The sequence below is a fragment of the Mobula hypostoma genome (assembly GCF_963921235.1).
Source record: "Mobula hypostoma chromosome 9 unlocalized genomic scaffold, sMobHyp1.1 SUPER_9_unloc_1, whole genome shotgun sequence".
NCBI lineage: Eukaryota > Metazoa > Chordata > Chondrichthyes > Myliobatiformes > Myliobatidae > Mobula > Mobula hypostoma.
The window spans coordinates 505060-522027 of NW_026948133.1; the positions used below are offsets into that span (position 1 = coordinate 505060).

The 16968-nt window shown below is 44.8% G+C and overlaps 1 protein-coding gene across 1 annotated transcript in view; it reads left to right on the top strand.

Moving 5' to 3' along the window:
• The window catches only part of LOC134341227 (netrin-3-like), a 426911-nt gene that overhangs the window by 287915 nt on the left and 122028 nt on the right, over window positions 1–16968 (top strand). The window contains exon 5 of the mRNA XM_063039061.1: window positions 10049–10102. Within this exon, the coding sequence (XP_062895131.1) occupies window positions 10049–10102 (54 nt within the window). The remainder of the gene's footprint in view (window positions 1–10048; window positions 10103–16968) is intronic.

Below are 16968 nucleotides of genomic sequence, written 5' to 3' on the forward strand. Positions count from 1 at the left end.
GCTACTTCCTTAAGCACTCTAGGATGCAGACCATCTGGCCCTGGGGATTTATCTGCCTTCAATCCCTTCAATTTACCTAACACCACTTCCCTACTAACATGTATTTCGCTCAGTTCCTCCATCTCCATTTCACTTACTAAAATGAACCACTTCACACTTATTTGGGTTGTACTCCATCTGCCATTTCTCAGCCCAGATTTGCATCCGATCAATGTCCTGCTGTGACCTCTGACAGCCCTCCACACTATCCACAACACCCCCAACCTTTGTGTCATCAGCAAACTTGTTAACCCATCCCTCCACTTCCTCATCCAGGTCATTTATAAAATTTACGAAGAGTAAGGGCCCCAGAACAGATCCCTGAGGCACACCACTGGTCACCGATCTCCATACAGAATATGACCCATCTACAACCACTCTTTGCCTTCTGTGGGCAAACCAGTTCTGGATCCACAAAGCAATGTCCCCTTGGATCCCATGCCTCCTTACTTTCTCAATAAGCCTTGCATGGGGTACCTTATCAAATGCTTTGCTGAAATCCATATACACTACATCCACTGCTCTTCCTTCATCAATGTGTTTAGTCACATCCTCAAAAAATTCAACCAGGCTCATAAGGCACGACCTGCCCTTGACAAAGCCATGCTGACTATTCCTAATCATATTATACCTCTCCAAATGTTCATAAGTCCTGCCTCTCAGGATCTTCTCCATCAACTTACCAACCACTGAAGTAAGACTCACTGGTCTATAATTTCCTGGGCTATCTCGACTCCCTTTCTTGAATAATGGAACAACATCTACAACCCTCCAATCCTCCTGAACCTCACCCATCCCCATTGATGATGCAAAGATCATCGCCAGCGGCTCAGCAATCTCCTCTCTCGCCTGCAACAGTAGCCTGGGGTACACTTCATCCATTACTGGCGACTTATCCAACTTGATGCTTTCCAAAAGCTCCAGCACATCCTCTTTCTTAATATCTACATGCTCAAGCTTTTCAGTCCGATGCAAGTCATCACTACAATCACCAAGATCCTTTTCCATAGTGAATACTGAAGTAAAGTATTCATTAAGTACCTCTGCTATTTCCTCCGGTTCCATACACACTTTCCCACTGTCACACTTGATAGGTCCTATTCTTTCACATCTTATCCTCTTGCCCTTCACATACTTGTAGAATGCCTTGGGGCTTTCCTTAATCCTTCCTGCCAAGGCCTTCTCATGCACGTTTCTGGCTCTAATTTCCTTCTTAAGCTCCTTTCTGTTAGCCTTATTATCTTCTGGATCTCTAACATTACCCAGCTCTCTGAACCTTTCATAAACTTTTCTTTTCTTCTTGACTAGATTTACTACAGCCTTTGTACACCACAGTTCTTGTACCCTACCATAACCTGCCTGTCTCATTGGAACATACCTATGCAGAACTCCACACAAATATCCCCTGAACATTTGCCACATTTCATCCATACCCTTCCCTGATAACATCTGTTCCCAATTTAAGCTTCCAAGTTCCTGCCTGATAGCCTCATAATTCCCCTCACTCCAATTAAATGCTTTTCTAACTTGTCTGCTCCTATCTCTCTCTAATGCTATTGTAAAGGAGATAGAATTATGATCACTATAGAACCATAGAACCATGGAAACTACAGCACAGAAACAGGCCTTTTGGCCCTTCTTGGCTGTGCCGAACCATTTTCTGCCTAGTCCCACTGACCTGCACACGGACCATATCCCTCCATACACCTCCCATCCATGTATCTGTCCAATTTATTCTTAAATGTTAAAAAAGAACCCGCATTTACCACCTCGTCTGGCAGCTCATTCCACACTCCCACCACTCTCTGTGTGAAGAAGCCCCCCCTAATGTTCCCTTTAAACTTTTTCCCCCTCACCCTTAACCCATGTCCTCTGGTTTTTCTCTCTCCTTGCCTCAGTGGAAAAAGCCAGCTTGCATTCACTCTATCTATACCCATCATAATTTTATATACCTCTATCAAATCTCCCCTCATTCTTCTACGCTCCAGGGAATAAAGTCCTAACCTATTCAACCTTTCTCTGTAACTGAGTTTCTCAAGTCCTGGTAACATCCTTGTAAACCTTCTCTGCACTCTTTCAACCTTATTTATATCCTTCCTGTAATTTGGTGACCAAAACTGAACACAATACTCCAGATTCGGCCTCACCAATGCCTTATACAACCTCATCATATCATTCCAGCTCTTATACTCAATACTTTGATTAATAAAGGCCAATGTACCAAAAGCTCTTTTTACGACCCTGTCTACTTGTGACGCCACTTTTAGGGAATTTTGTATCTGTATTCCCAGATCCCTCTGTTCCATTGCACTCCTCAGTGCCTTACCATTAACCCTGTATGTTCTACCTTGGTTTGTCCTTCCAACATGCAATACCTCACACTTGTCTGTATTAAACTCCATCTGCCATTTTTCAGCCCATTTTTCCAGCTGGTCCAAGTCCCTCTGCAGGCTCTGAAAACCTTCCTCACTGTCTACTACACCTCCAATCTTTGTATCATCAGCAAATTTGCTGATCCAATTTACCACATTATCATCCAGATCACTGATATAGATGACAAATAACAATGGACCCAGCACTGATCCCTGCGGCACACCACTAGTCACAGGCCTCCACTCAGAGAAGCAATTCTCTACTACCACTCTTTGGCTTCTTCCATTGAGCCAATGTCTAATCCAATTTACCACTTCTCCATGCGACTGAATTTTCCAAACTAACCTCCCATGCAGAACCTTGTCAAAGGCCTTACTGAAATCCATGTAGACAATATCCACTGCCTTCCCTTCATCCACTTTCCTGGTAACCTCCTCGAAAAACTCCAATAGATTGGTCAAACATGACCTACCATGCACAAAGCTATGTTGACTCTCCCTAATAAGTCCCTGTCTATCTAAATGCTTGTAGATTCTGTCCCTTAGTACTCCCTCCAATAACTTACCTACTACCGACGCTAAATTTACCGGCCTATAATTTCCCAGATTACTTTTCGATACTTTTTTAAACAACGGAACAACATGAGCCACTCTCCAATCCTCCGGCACCTCACCTGTAGACAGCAACATTTTAAATACTTCTGCCAGGGCCCCTGCAATTTCAACACTAGTCTCCTTCAAGGTCCGAGGGAACACCCTGTCAGGTCCCGGGGATTTATCCACTTTAATTTTCCTCAAGACAGCAAGGACCTCCTCCTTTTCAATCTGTACAGTTTCCATGATCTCACTACTTGTTTCCCCTAATTCCATAGACTTCATGCCAGTTTCCTTAGTAAATTCAAACGCAAAAAACCCATTTAAGATCTCCCCCATTTCCTTTGGTTCCGCACATAGCCGACCACTCTGATCTTCAACAGGACCAATTTTATCCCTTACAATCCTTTTGCTCTTAATATACCTGTAAAAGCTCTTTGGATTATCCTTCACTTTGACTGCCAAGGCGACCTCATGTCTTCTTTTAGCCCTCCTGATTTCTATCTTAAGTATTTTCTTGCACTTCTTATACTCCTCAAGCACCTTATTTACTCCCTGCTTCCTATACATGTCATACAACTCCCTCTTCTTCTTTATCAGAGTTGCAGTATCCCTTGAGAACCAAGGTTCCTTATTCCTATTCACTTTGCCTTTAATCCTGACAGGAACATACAAATTCTGCACTCTCAAAATTTCTCCTTTGAAGGCTTCCCACCTACCAATCACATCCTTGTCAGAGAACAACCTGTCCCAATCCATGCTTTTTAGATCCTTTCTCATTTCTTCAAATTTGGCCTTCTTCCAGTTAAGAACCTCAACCCTAGGACCAGATCTATCCTTGTCCATGATCAAGTTGAAACTCATGGTGCCATGATCACTGGAACCAAAGTGCTCCCCTACACAGACTTTCGTCACTTGTCCTAACTCGTTTCCTAACAGGAGATCCAGTATTGCATCCCCTCTAGTTGGTCCCTCTATATATTGATTTAGAAAACTTTCCTGAACACATTTTACAAACTCTAAACCATCTAGACCCGTAACAGTATGGGAGTCCCAATCAATATATGGAAAATTAAAATCCCCTACCACCACAACTTTATGTTTCCTGCAGTTGCCTGCTATCTCCCTGCAGATTTGCTCTTCCAATTCTCATTGACTACTGGGTGGTCTGTAATACAATCCCACTAATGTGGTCATACCTTTCCGGGTTCTCAGCTCCACCCATAAGGACTCAGTAGTCAAGCCCTCTAATCTGTCCTGCCTGAGCACTGCTGTAATATTTTCCCTAACAAGCGATGCTACTCCTCCACCTTTCATTCCTCTGCCTCAATCACATCTGAAACATCGGAACCCTGGAATATTAAGCTGCCAGTCCTGCCCCTCCTGTAGCCAAGTTTCACTAATTACTATAATGTCATAATTCCACGTGTCAATCCACGCCCTCAACTCATCCGCCTCCTCCGCAATACTCCTAGCATTGAAATATATACACCTCAGAAGATTTTTACCACCACTCACAACCTTTCTATTAGCGGATTTGCTTGAACTTTTAACAACATTTATTTTCACCCCAGCCAGACTGTCAGCTCTGGCACTCTGGTTCCCATCCCCCTGCAAATCTAGTTTAAAGCCTCCCCAATAGCACTAACAAACCTCCCTGAAAGGATATTGGTCCCCCTGTAGTTCAAGTGTAACCTGTCTCTCTTGTACAGGTCCCACCTGCCCCGGAAGAGGTCCCAATTATCCTGAAATCTGAAACCCTGCCCCCTACACCAGTTCCTCAGCCACTTGTTCATCCTCCAGAGCATCCTATTCCTACCCTCACTGGCACGTAGCACAGGTAGCAATCCTGAGATTACCACCCTCGAGGTCCTGCTTTTCAACTTCCTACCAAGCTCTCTATACTCACTCTCCAGGACCTCCTCACTCTTCCTTGCTATGTCATTGGTACCGATGTGCACCACGACATCTGGCTGATCACCCTCCCACTTCTGAATGTCATGCAATCGATCAGAGACGTCCTTGACCCTGGCACCCCAGAGGCAACAAACCATCCTGGATTCTCTGTCACGACCACAGATCCTCCTATCTGCACCTCTAACTATCGAATCCCCTATCACTACCGCTCTCCTCTTTTCCCCCCTCCCTTCTGCACTGCAGAGCCAGACTCAGTGCCAGAGATCCGGCTACTGCAGCTTGTCCCAGGTAAGTCATCTCCCCCAACAGTATCCAATGCAGTATACTTGTTGTTGAGGAGAATGGCCACAGGGGAACCCTGCTCTGCCTGCCCTTTCCTCTTCCCTCGCCTGACAGTGACCCAATTTCCTGTCCTCTGCTCCTTTGGTGTAACTACCTCCCTGTAGCTACTATCTATAATCTCCTCATTCTCCGAATGATCCGCAGGTCATCCAGCTCCTGCTCCAGTTCCCTAAAGCGGTTTGTTAGGAGCTGCAGCTGGATGCACTTCTTGCAGGTGTCGTTGTCAGGGACACCAGAGGGCTCCCTGACTTCCCACATCCTGCAAGAGGAGCATTCCAACATCCTGCCTGGCATTCTCTCTACGCTAGACAATCTGAACAAAAAAACTTACCGGAACCTACCCTGGCCTCTGCCTGTTCTTGCCAAAGCCTGTTGAGCCAAAGCCGTCCCACTCTGACTCAGTCCACTCCAACGATGGCTGCTGTATATGGTGGTCTGCTTTTAAATCTTGGCGTGCTACGTCACGCGCCTGCGCAGTGCAGACCCTTCTCCCCGAGCAGCGTTTAAAAAAAACCCTACTTTTTCTACCCGATTTCTTTCACTCCCTTCTTCAGCTGCTTGCTTCGACTGAAACAAGAACCATTGAAATTCCAAAATGCTCTCCCACTGAGAGATCTGACACCTGACCAGGTTCATTTCCCAATACCAAATCAAGTACAGCCTCTCCTCTTACTGGCTTATCCACATATTGTGTCAAGAAACCTTCCTGAACACACCTAACAAACTCTACCCCATCTAAACCCCTTGCTCTAGGGAGATGCCAATTGATCTCTGGGAAATTAAAATCTCCCACCACGACAGCTCTATTATTACACCTTTCCAGGATCTATCTCCCTATCTGCTCCTCGATATCCCTGTTACTCTTGGGTGGCCTATAAAAAACACCCAGTAATGTTATTGACCCCCTCCTGTTCCTAACCACAGAGACTCTGTAGACAATCCCTCCATGACGTCCACCTTTTCTGCAGCCATGGCACTGTCTCTGATCAACAGTGCCATGCCCCCACCTCTTTTGCCTCCCTCCCTGTCCTTTCTGAAACATCTAAAACCCAGCACTTGAAGTAACCATTCCTGTCCCTGAGCCATCCAAGTCTCTGTAATGACCACCACATCATATCTCCAAGTATTGATCCTTGCTCTAAGCTCATCTGCTTTGTTCACAATACTCCTTGCATTAAAATAGACACATCTCAAACCGTCGGCCTGAGCGCGTCCATTCTCTATCACCTGCCTATCCTTGGGCACCTTACCTAAGAAAGGATGTGCTGACTCTGGAAAGGGTTCAGAGGAGGTTTACAAGAATGATTCTGGGAATGAAAGGGTTATCATATGAGGACCAATTGATAGCTCTGGGCTTGTGCTCACTGGAATTCAAAAGAATGGTGGGGGGGGGTGAAGATCTCACTGAAATCTACTACATGTTTAAAGGCCTAGATAGAATGGATATGGGGAGGATATTTCCTATGGGTGGGGAGGAGTCTCGGACCAGAGAGCATAGCCTCAGAATAGAGGGTCTTCCATTTATAAAGGAAATGAGGAGGAATTTATTTATCCAGAGAGTGGTGAATCTGTAGAATTCATTGCCACAGTTGGCTGTGGAGGCCAAATCATTGGGTATATTTAAGGCAGAGGTTGATAGGTTCTTGATAGTCAGGCCATGAAGTGTTAGGGAGAAGGCAGGAGAATGAGGCTGAGAGGGAAATGGATCAGCCATAATGAAACATCGGAGCAGACTCGATGGACCAAATGACTTATTTCTGCTCCTATATCTTATAGTGTTATGGTCATCCTCTCCTTATCACTCATACCCTCCAATCTAGAAAATATCCTGGTGTACCTCCTCAGCACCTTCTCCAAAGCTTTGATATCCTTCTTGTAATGGTGTAACCAGAACTGCACACAATGCTCCAAGTGTGGCCGTACTAACATTATGTACAGCTGCAAGGTGATTTACTGACTTTTATACTCAATGCCCCAGCTAATGAAGACAAACATAACCTGAGAAATCTAAAGATGTCCCACCTGCACTAATTACACATTCATTGGACATCCTCCTTTTCCCGTACACGACAACAAAGCTAATCCAACGATTTCGACCTTAGGCCTTTCAGCCTTCTGTTTAATCATTGAGCTAACCCTCTCATCCATGTTACAGGATTATTGATGTCAGTTGTCCCAGTATGGACCATAGCCTCTGGCTGTTCTTCGCTCTCTCCGTGGCATCCATGATCCTGGCACCAGGGAGGCAAAAAGCTTCCTAGTAATCTTATTTGTGTCCAGGGAAATGCCTCTTTGCTTCTCTTACAATTGAATCCCCCAACACCATATTGTCTATTACGGACTGTAAAAGCTTTTATAGATATGTAAAAAGGAAAAGACTGATAAAGACAAATGTAGGTCCCCTGCAGACAGAAACAGGTGAATTGATTATGGGGAGCAAGGACATGGCAGACCAATTGAATAATTACTTTGGTTCTGTCTTCACTAAGGAGGACATAAATAATCTTCCAGAAATAGTAAGGGACAGAGGGTCCAGTGAGATGGAGGAACTGAGTGAAATACATGTTAGTAGGGAAGTGGTGTTAGGTAAATTGAAGGGATTGAAGGCAGATAAATCCCCAGGGCCAGATGGTCTGCATCCCAGAGTGCTTAAGGAAGTAGCCCAAGAAATAGTGGATGCATTAGTGATAATTTTTCAAAACTCATTAGATTCTGGACTAGTTCCTGAGGATTGGAGGGTGGCTAATGTAACCCCACTTTTTAAAAAAGGAGGGAGAGAGAAACCGGGGAATTATAGGCCGGTTAGCCTAACGTCAGTGGTGGGGAAACTGCTGGAGTCAGTTATCAAGGATGTGATAACAGCACATTTGGAAAGCGGTGAAATGATCGGACAAAGTCAGCATGGATTTGTGAAAGGAAAATCATGTCTGACGAATCTCATAGAATTTTTTGAGGATGTAACTAGTAGAGTGGATAGGGGAGAACCAGTGGATGTGGTATATTTGGATTTTCAAAAGGCTTTTGACAAGGTCCCACACAGGAGATTAGTGTGCAAACTTAAAGCACACGGTATTGGGGGTAAGGTATTGGTGTGGGTGGAGAATTGGTTAGCAGACAGGAAGCAAAGAGTGGGAATAAACGGGACCTTTTCAGAATGGCAGGCGGTGACTAGTGGGGTACCGCAAGGCTCAGTGCTGGGACCCCAGTTGTTTACAATATATATTAATGACTTGGATGAGGGAATTAAATGCAGCATCTCCAAGTTTGCGGATGACACGAAGCTGGGTGGCAGTGTTAGCAGTGAGGAGGATGCTAAGAGGATGCAGGGTGACTTGGATAGGTTGGGTGAGTGGGCAAATTCATGGCAGATGCAATTTAATGTGGATAAATGTGAAGTTATCCACTTTGGTGGCAAAAATAGGAAAACAGATTATTATCTGAATGGTGGCCGATTAGGAAAAGGGGAGGTGCAACGAGACCTGGGTGTCATTATACACCAGTCATTGAAAGTGGGCATGCAGGTACAGCAGGCGGTGAAAAAGGCGAACGGTATGCTGGCATTTATAGCGAGAGGATTCGAGTACAGGAGCAGGGAGGTACTACTGCAGTTGTACAAGGCCTTGGTGAGACCACACCTGGAGTATTGTGTGCAGTTTTGGTCTCCTAATCTGAGGAAAGACATCTTTGCCATAGAGGGAGTACAAAGAAGGTTCACCAGATTGATTCCTGGGATGGCAGGTCTTTCATATGAAGAAAGACTGGATGAACTGGGCTTGTACTCGTTGGAATTTAGAAGATTGAGGGGGGATCTGATTGAAACGTATAAGATCCTAAAGGGATTGGACAGGCTAGATGCGGGAAGATTGTTCCCGATGTTGGGGAGGTCCAGAACAAGGGGTCACAGTTTGAGGATAGAGGGGAAGCCTTTTAGGACCGAGATTAGGAAAAACTTCTTCACACAGAGAGTGGTGAATCTGTGGAATTCTCTGCCACAGCAAACTGTTGAGGCCAGTTCATTGGCTATGTTTAAGAGGGAGTTAGATATGGCCCTTGTGGCTACAGGGGTCAGGGGGTATGGAGGGAAGGCTGGGTTCTGAGTTGGATGATCAGCCATGATCATAATAAATGGCGGTGCAGGCTCGAAGGGCCGAATGGCCTACTCCTGCACCTATTTTCTATGTTTCTATGTTTCTATGTCTTAACCTTTTGCCTCCCCTCCTGTGCCATGAATTTCACTGTTTCCGTTACTCACAATAGCATTTATCCCTCACAGTCAGTCCCTCCCTCACACTCGTTCTTCCACTGTCCCTCACACTTACTCTATAGTTCGTTCTGTCTCTGACCCTTATTCTCATCTCTCACTGTTGTCCCTTACACACTCTCTCCCTCAGGTTACTGTCCCTCATATTCACCCTGCCCCTCACTCCTCATTCCCATCTCACACTCACATTTTTTTTGTTCACACTTGCCGTGTGTTACTTCATGTCCTATCTCCTATGCTATGTTCCATCTATCACACTCATTCTCTGTCTCTCTCACTCTCTCTCCTTTATCCTGCTTACTCACTTTCTCCCTTCATGTGGTCACGCCCTCCCTCATCTGATTACACAGTCATGTGCTTTGTTTAAGCACTTCCTGAAATGCACAGATTGATTCTAATCGTTGATGAAATGATCACTGTCGTTTTGGGGCTTTTAAATGCTTTGTCTGGCTCAAGTTCAGGGGCTACTGTACATTGATTCCAAACTATCCAGCTGAACATCACTTATCGTTCATTTTCACAGAGATCCCAACAGCGTCGCCAAGGTGGGTGGCAAGCAGCACTGTTGAACCTATTGGTGAGTGGCAAGTTTCTGTTGATACCTGGCACTGGAGTTATGTGTGGGAATAGTCCTGAAAAGAGAATAAGTTGTTTACCTGTGATGCAAATAATTGTTAATGTATTGAGAAAGAAATCCTGGGTGAACCTTGTCAAGTTCTGAATCAAACTCACTAAAATGATGTTACAATCATTTCACAAACAGACCAGATATTTCCATTACTGGGATTAGCTCAAATAAAAATGAGCATTGCATAATAAATGCAATCAGCGGATAGCAAATCTGCTATTTAGTGAAAGCAAGGCTGAAAACCTTAGCATCACATCCAACCCCATTTCCTCTGATGCAGTAACAACAGTTCATCTATAAATCTGTATAAGTTCTCAACTCCAGACAGCACAGTTCTGCTCAGCCTAGTCTCCCCTCAAGGGCAAACCCCATTGCAAGACTCAATTCAGTGAATCCAGTATCACAAATTCTTTGCTTCAAAGAGAAGCAGACTTCAACTTCCATGCTTGAAGTCTACTAACTTCTTCAGAATATACAAACTTACTAATTTTGTATTGTAAGTCAATTTGGAAATTGTACCTGAACAGCCAAGTCATTAATATTTTTTAGGAATTGCAGTGGGCTGGGCACTAACCGCTGGGAAACTCTACTGCACTCATCTCTCCAGTCTGAGAAACAACCTTCCTGTTAACTGACCAGTTTCCAACCCTGGCTGACATTCTGCTTTCTCTTCACACACTTCAATCTTAATGACAGCACTATTATGCGATACCTCATCAAATGCCTTCTGAAAGTCCACATAAATCATATTAGCAGTATTTTTCTTGAACCTGCTCTGTTGTCCTTGAGTAAGTGATGCTTGGGCACCTTCCAGAACCACTGTAATTCTTCCAGTGAAGGTGCTCCCACAGTACAGTTGGGCAGAGTTCCAGAATTTAGACGCAGTGACAATGAAGGATTGGTGATGTATTCCCAAGTCAGGAGAGAGTGTGACTTGTGGAAGAAGCTGCTGGAACACATGTCTACGGAATCCAGGGGCAGCTGGATTCAAAATTAGCTCAGCAATAGGCAGCGGAGTGTGGTGGTTGAAGATTGTTTTTTTGGAATGGAGGCCGGTGACTAGTGGTGTGCTGCAGGGTTCGGTGTTGGGAGCCTTGTTACTCATTACTCATGTAAATGATTTGAATGCAAATGCGCATGGTTTGATCAGTAAACTTGTGGATGACTTTAGGAGGTTGTTGATTGTGGAGAAGTTTATTGTGGATTACAGGGTGATTTGGTCAGTTAGTGGCAAATAGATTTCAATACTGATAAGTGCAAGGTGATATATTTTGAAAAGTCAAGCCAGCAAAGCATAAAGGATGGTAGGTTACTAGGGAGTTTAATAGAACTGAGGGACCAAGGAGCACAAGTATATAGTTCATTGAAAAACAGCATCATACATAGACAGGGTGGTGAAAAAGACATTTAACATGTTGGCCTTCATCAAAGCACTGAGTACAGGAGTTGGGTCTTATGTTGCAGGTTTGCGAATCATTGGTGAGGCTGTACAGTTTTGGTCACCATATTATAGAAAAGACATGTTAAACTGGAAAGAGTGTAGAGATGATTTGTGAGGATGTTGCCAGGATTAGATGGCCTGAGTGAAAGGAAGGGGTTGGCCTTGTTAGGTCTTTATTCCTTGAATTTAGGAAAATGAGGATCAGTCTTATAGAAATGATTTTTCCCCTGGGAGGGAGAGTCTGGGAGGGGATATAAGTTTATTGTGACAGGGCAAAGATTTAAAAGGGACATGAGGGGCAACTTTTATACACAGAGGGTGGTGAGTAAACGGAACAAGCTGCCAGAGCAAATGGCTGAGGCAAGTACAATTGTATCATATAAAGAACACTTGAATAGGTATATGCAGGAGTGATGGATAGAGGGAGGTATGAAGGGTGTGAAGGGCAGAGGAAGGTGTGGAGGGTGTGAGGAACTGAGGGAGGTGTGGAGGGTTTGAGAGACGAAGGAAAGTGCACAGGATGTGAGAGATGAAGGGAAGATGTAAGGGACAGAGGTATGTGTGGAGAGTGTGAGGGACACAGGGAGGTGCAGATAGGTATATGGAGGGGTGAGGATTGAGGGCATGTGAGCCAAAGACAGGAAATTAGGTCTAGCTGGATGGCCACAAAGTTAGTTTGGACTGGTTGGGCTGGTTGGTCTGAATTGGTATGGATTGGTTGGGCTGGCTGGTATGGACTGGTTGGTCTGAATTGGTCTGGACTAATTGGGGTGGCTGGTATGGGTTGGTTGGTCTGAACTGGTTAGACTGGTTGGGCTGGCTGGTATGGACTGGATGATCTGAAGGGACTGGTATTGAGTAGCTATGCTGGTTGTTTTGGACTGGTTGGTCTGGACTGTTTGGACTGGTTTATATAGATTGATTGTTACTGGTTGCTGTGGTCTGTTTGGTTGGACTTGTTGGTCTGGAAGATATGGACCGGTTGGTGTGGACTGGTTGGTTTGGACTGATTGGGCTGGTTGGTCTGGACTTGTTGGGCTTATTGCTGTCGACTGGTTGGTCTGGACAGTATGGACTGGTTGAACAGGTTAATGTGGACTGGTTGGGCTGGTTGGTCTGGACCAATTGGGCTGGTTGTTATGGACTTGTTGGGCTTATTAGTGTGGGCTGGTTGGTTGGACTGATTGGGCTCGTTGGTCTGTTTGATGTAGACTGGAGGGCATTCTCAGGGACAGGATTTACCTGCATTTGGGTTAGGGTTAGGACTAATTAGAGATAACATAGAATGCTGGAAGAACTCAGCAGGCCAGGCAGCATCTATGGAAAAGAGTACAGTCCCATCTTGGGCCAACATTTCAGGACCCTGATGAAGGTTCTGGGCCTGAAACGTTGACTGTACTGTTTTTCATAGATGCTGCCTGGCCTGGTGAGTTCGTCTGGCATCTGTGGGTGTCGCTTGGATCTCCAGCATCTGCAGATTTTCTCTTGTTTGTGACTAATTAGAGATATTCAGTATAGCTAACTTCTTAGTCTAGCATCTTCCCCCTTCCTTTCCAGCCCTGATGAAAGGTCTGGATCTGAAACATGGACTGTTAATTCATTTCCATAGATATTGCTTGATGTGCCCAAGTTCCTCCAGTAGTTTGTGTGTGTTGCTCTCGAATTCCAGCATCTGCAGAATTTCTCATATTTATGAGTTGCTGCTCCACTGCAGTTTTTTTGAGAGATGCCTACTCTAAAGAAGTATAAGTCCTCTCTTCGACAGGAGTTCAGTGACACCCTCTCTCGTTGCTCCCGCTCGGTGATCTCTGCTGCTGTCCAATTCTTCGACCATGTGCTCACCCAGGTTCACTCTTCACCTGTCACCTTCTAGCTTGTACTCCTACACCGCCCCCCCCCCCACCACCTTCTTATTCTAGCTTCTGCCCCCTTCCATTCCAGTCCTGATGAAGCGTCTTGACTGAAAACATTGACTGTTCGTCTGGTCAAGATGGTGCCAGCAAGCAGCGATTTCTCAGGCGACATCTTCCAGATATTCAATTACATCACTTCTTCTGTGGCTTCTGCTTACTCTTTTTATCCTAATTGTGTTTCTGAAACTGTTGGAACCTGTGACTTACAGTTTGGAGTTCGATCAAGTGGTCCGCTGCTCTGCTGTCCCTGAGAAAATTGCAGGAGAGGAGCACAAGCATGAGCTGCCTCGAGGAGAAGCTCAGAGACGGGACACAGGCCCATGATCGACTCCACTTCTGATTAAAGCGTTGAGGAAGGTTGAAACATTGAGGCAAATGCAGTGAAGAGTGAGCAGTCACTTCCTGCAAAAGGCTGCACCGCTGTATTCAGCAGTCGCCCCCTACAGGAGGCCAGGCCGCTGTGTTTGGCAGTCCCTCTGGGTTCAGCAGTCGCCCCCTACGGGAGGCTGTGCCACTGATGGAGGATGCTATTGAAATTCTGAGATTTATGTGATTAATGGTGTGTACCATAGTTCACAGTGTTCATACTGCAAGTGGAACAAGTGCTACACCTGACTCTACACCACCTCCCTCACTACCATTCAGGGCCCAAACAGTCCTTCCAGGTGAGGCGACACTTCACCTGTGAGTCTGTTGGGGTCACTTACTGTGTCTGGTGCTCCTGGTGTGGCCTCCTATATATCGGTGAGACCCAATGTAGATTGGGAGACAATTTCGCTGGGCACCTACGCTCTGTCCACCAGAAAAAACAGGATCTCCTAGTGGTCACCCATTTTAATTCCACTTCCCATTCCCATTCTAATATGTCTATCCATGGCCTCCTCTACTGTTGCAATGAGGCCACAATTAGGTTGGAGGAACAACACCGTATAATCTGTCTGGGTAGCCTCCAACCTTAAAAATACTTAAAATACTTAAATACTTTATAGTTTATTGTCACCAAACAATTGATACTAGAACGTACAATCATCACAGCGATATTTGATTCTGTGCTACCCACTCTCTGGATTACAAATATTAAATATTAAAAATAGTAAAAATTAGTAAATATTAAAAATTTAAATTATAAATCATAAATAGAAAATAGAAAAATGGAAGGTAAGGTAGTGCAAAAAAATTGAGAGGCCCATATCCGGGTCAGGATCCGTTCAGTAGTCTTATCACAGTTGGAAAGAAGCTGTTCCCAAATCTGGCCGTACGAGTCTTCACGCTCCTGAGCCTTCTCCCGGAGGGAAGAGGGACGAAAAGTGTGTTGGATGGGTGGGTCGTGTTCTTGATTATCCTGGCGGCACTGCTCTGACAGTGTGCGGTGTAAAGTGAGTCCAAGGACGGAAGATTGGTTTGTGTGATGTGCTGCACCGTGTTCACGATTTTCTGCAGCTTCTTCCGGTCTTGGACAGGACAACTTCCATACCAGGTTGTGATGCACCCTAGAAGAATGCTTTCTATGATGCATCTATAAAAATTAGTGAGGGTTTTAGGGGACAGGACAAATTTCTTTACTTTTCTCAGGAAGTAAAGGCGCTGGTGGGCCTTCTTGGCAGTGAACTCTGCTTGGTTGGACCAAGTCAGGTCATTTGTGATATTGACCCTGAGGAACTTAAAGCTTTTGACCTGTTCCACTTGCGCACCACCGATGTAAATTGGGTCATGCGGTCCACTACTCCTTCTGAAGTCAACAACCAATTCCTTCGTCTTGCTGACGTTGAGGGATAGGTTATTGTCTTCGCACCGTGCCACCAGGTTCTTAATTTCCTCTCTATACTCAAATTCATCATTACCCAAAATACGGCCTACAATTGTTGTGTCATCAGCAAACTTATATATTGAGTCGATGGAAACTTGGCTACACAATCATGGGTGTACAGTGAGTACAGCAGGGGGCTGAGTACACAGCCTTGTGGGGCACCAGTGTTCAGAGTGATTGTAGAGGAGAGCTTGTCCCCTATTTAACCTGATGGCATGAACATCAATTTCTTGAAATTCTGGTATTGGCCCCCCTTCCCTATTCCCCATTCTGCATCCCCTTTTCCCTCTCTCACATTTCTTTACCTGCTCATCGTCTCCCTCTGGTGCTTATCCACCTTTCTCTTTCTTCCATGGCCTTCTGTCCTCCCCCATTAGATATCCCTTTCTCTAGCCCTGTATCTCTTTCACCGATCAACTATCCAGCTCTTTACTTCACTCTTCCCCCTCCTGGGTTCACCTACCGCCTTATGTTTCTCCCTCCCCTCCCCCATCTTTTAACTCTATCCAGCATTTTACGTGTGTTGCTTCATATTGGTCTCCTTCAGTTTTCTGTGCTTCTTTCTTGTTACTGATTGGCACATTGGGGGTTGGGGATTGATGTTCTTGTTGCCATTTTCTGTGGTGGGGGGGATATGTTTGTTTTCTCTGCAAGGGAGGGGTTGGGAGTTTGGGGTTTGGTGTTCTAACTGCCTTTACAGTGTGGGCGATCTGTTAGTTTTTGTGCAAGGGAGGGGGTTGGGGGTTTGAAGTTTGCGAGTCTTTGTTTTTTTTATATGCGGCGGTGGGGGTGGCGGTAATGTCTTTTCTTACAATGACAACCGTGGTTTTTCTGTTTTGTGGCTATCTGGAGAAGATGAATCTCAAGAGCTGTATTTTTCATACATATTTTGATAATAAAATGAAACTTTGAATCTTTGAATCTTTCAATAGCTACTGTCTGACCTACTGAGTTCCTCTAGCATTTTGTATATGTTAATCTGTATTTCCAACATCTACACAATCTCTTGTGTTTATTTTCAAAATATGGATATATCACCATGTATAGTACTAAACCTGAGACTGATCTTCTTATGGCCTTTCACAGTAGATTAAAAAGAAATACAATGAAGTCAATGAAAGAACTACACACACAGACTGACAACCAAGGAGACCAGCTGTACAATACAATAAAAACAAATAATCACAATAATAAATAATATTGAGAACATGAGTTGTAGAGTCCTTGAAATTGTCTTGTAAAATCAGTTCGTTGTTGAGGTGAGTGACATTGGTTCAGGAGCATGATGGCTGAGGAGTAATAACTGTTCCTGAACCAGGTGGTGTGGTACCTATGGCTCCTGTACTTCCTTCCAGATAGCAGCAGAGAGGTGAGAGCATGGCCTGGATGGTGGGGATCATTGATGATGGATGCTGCTTTCCTGCGACAGTGCTCCTTGTAAATGTGCCCAATGATGGGGATTAGTCAACCCGTGTTGGACTGGGCCATATCCACTACTTTCTATAGACTCTTCCATTCCTGGATTCCTGGGGCAATAGTGTTTCCATACCAGGCTGTGATGCAACTTGACAGCTGCACTGTGCAGCTATAGAAGTTTGTCAAAGTTTTAAGTGACATGCGAAATTTGGGCAAACTTTTTAGAGATGCTGCCATG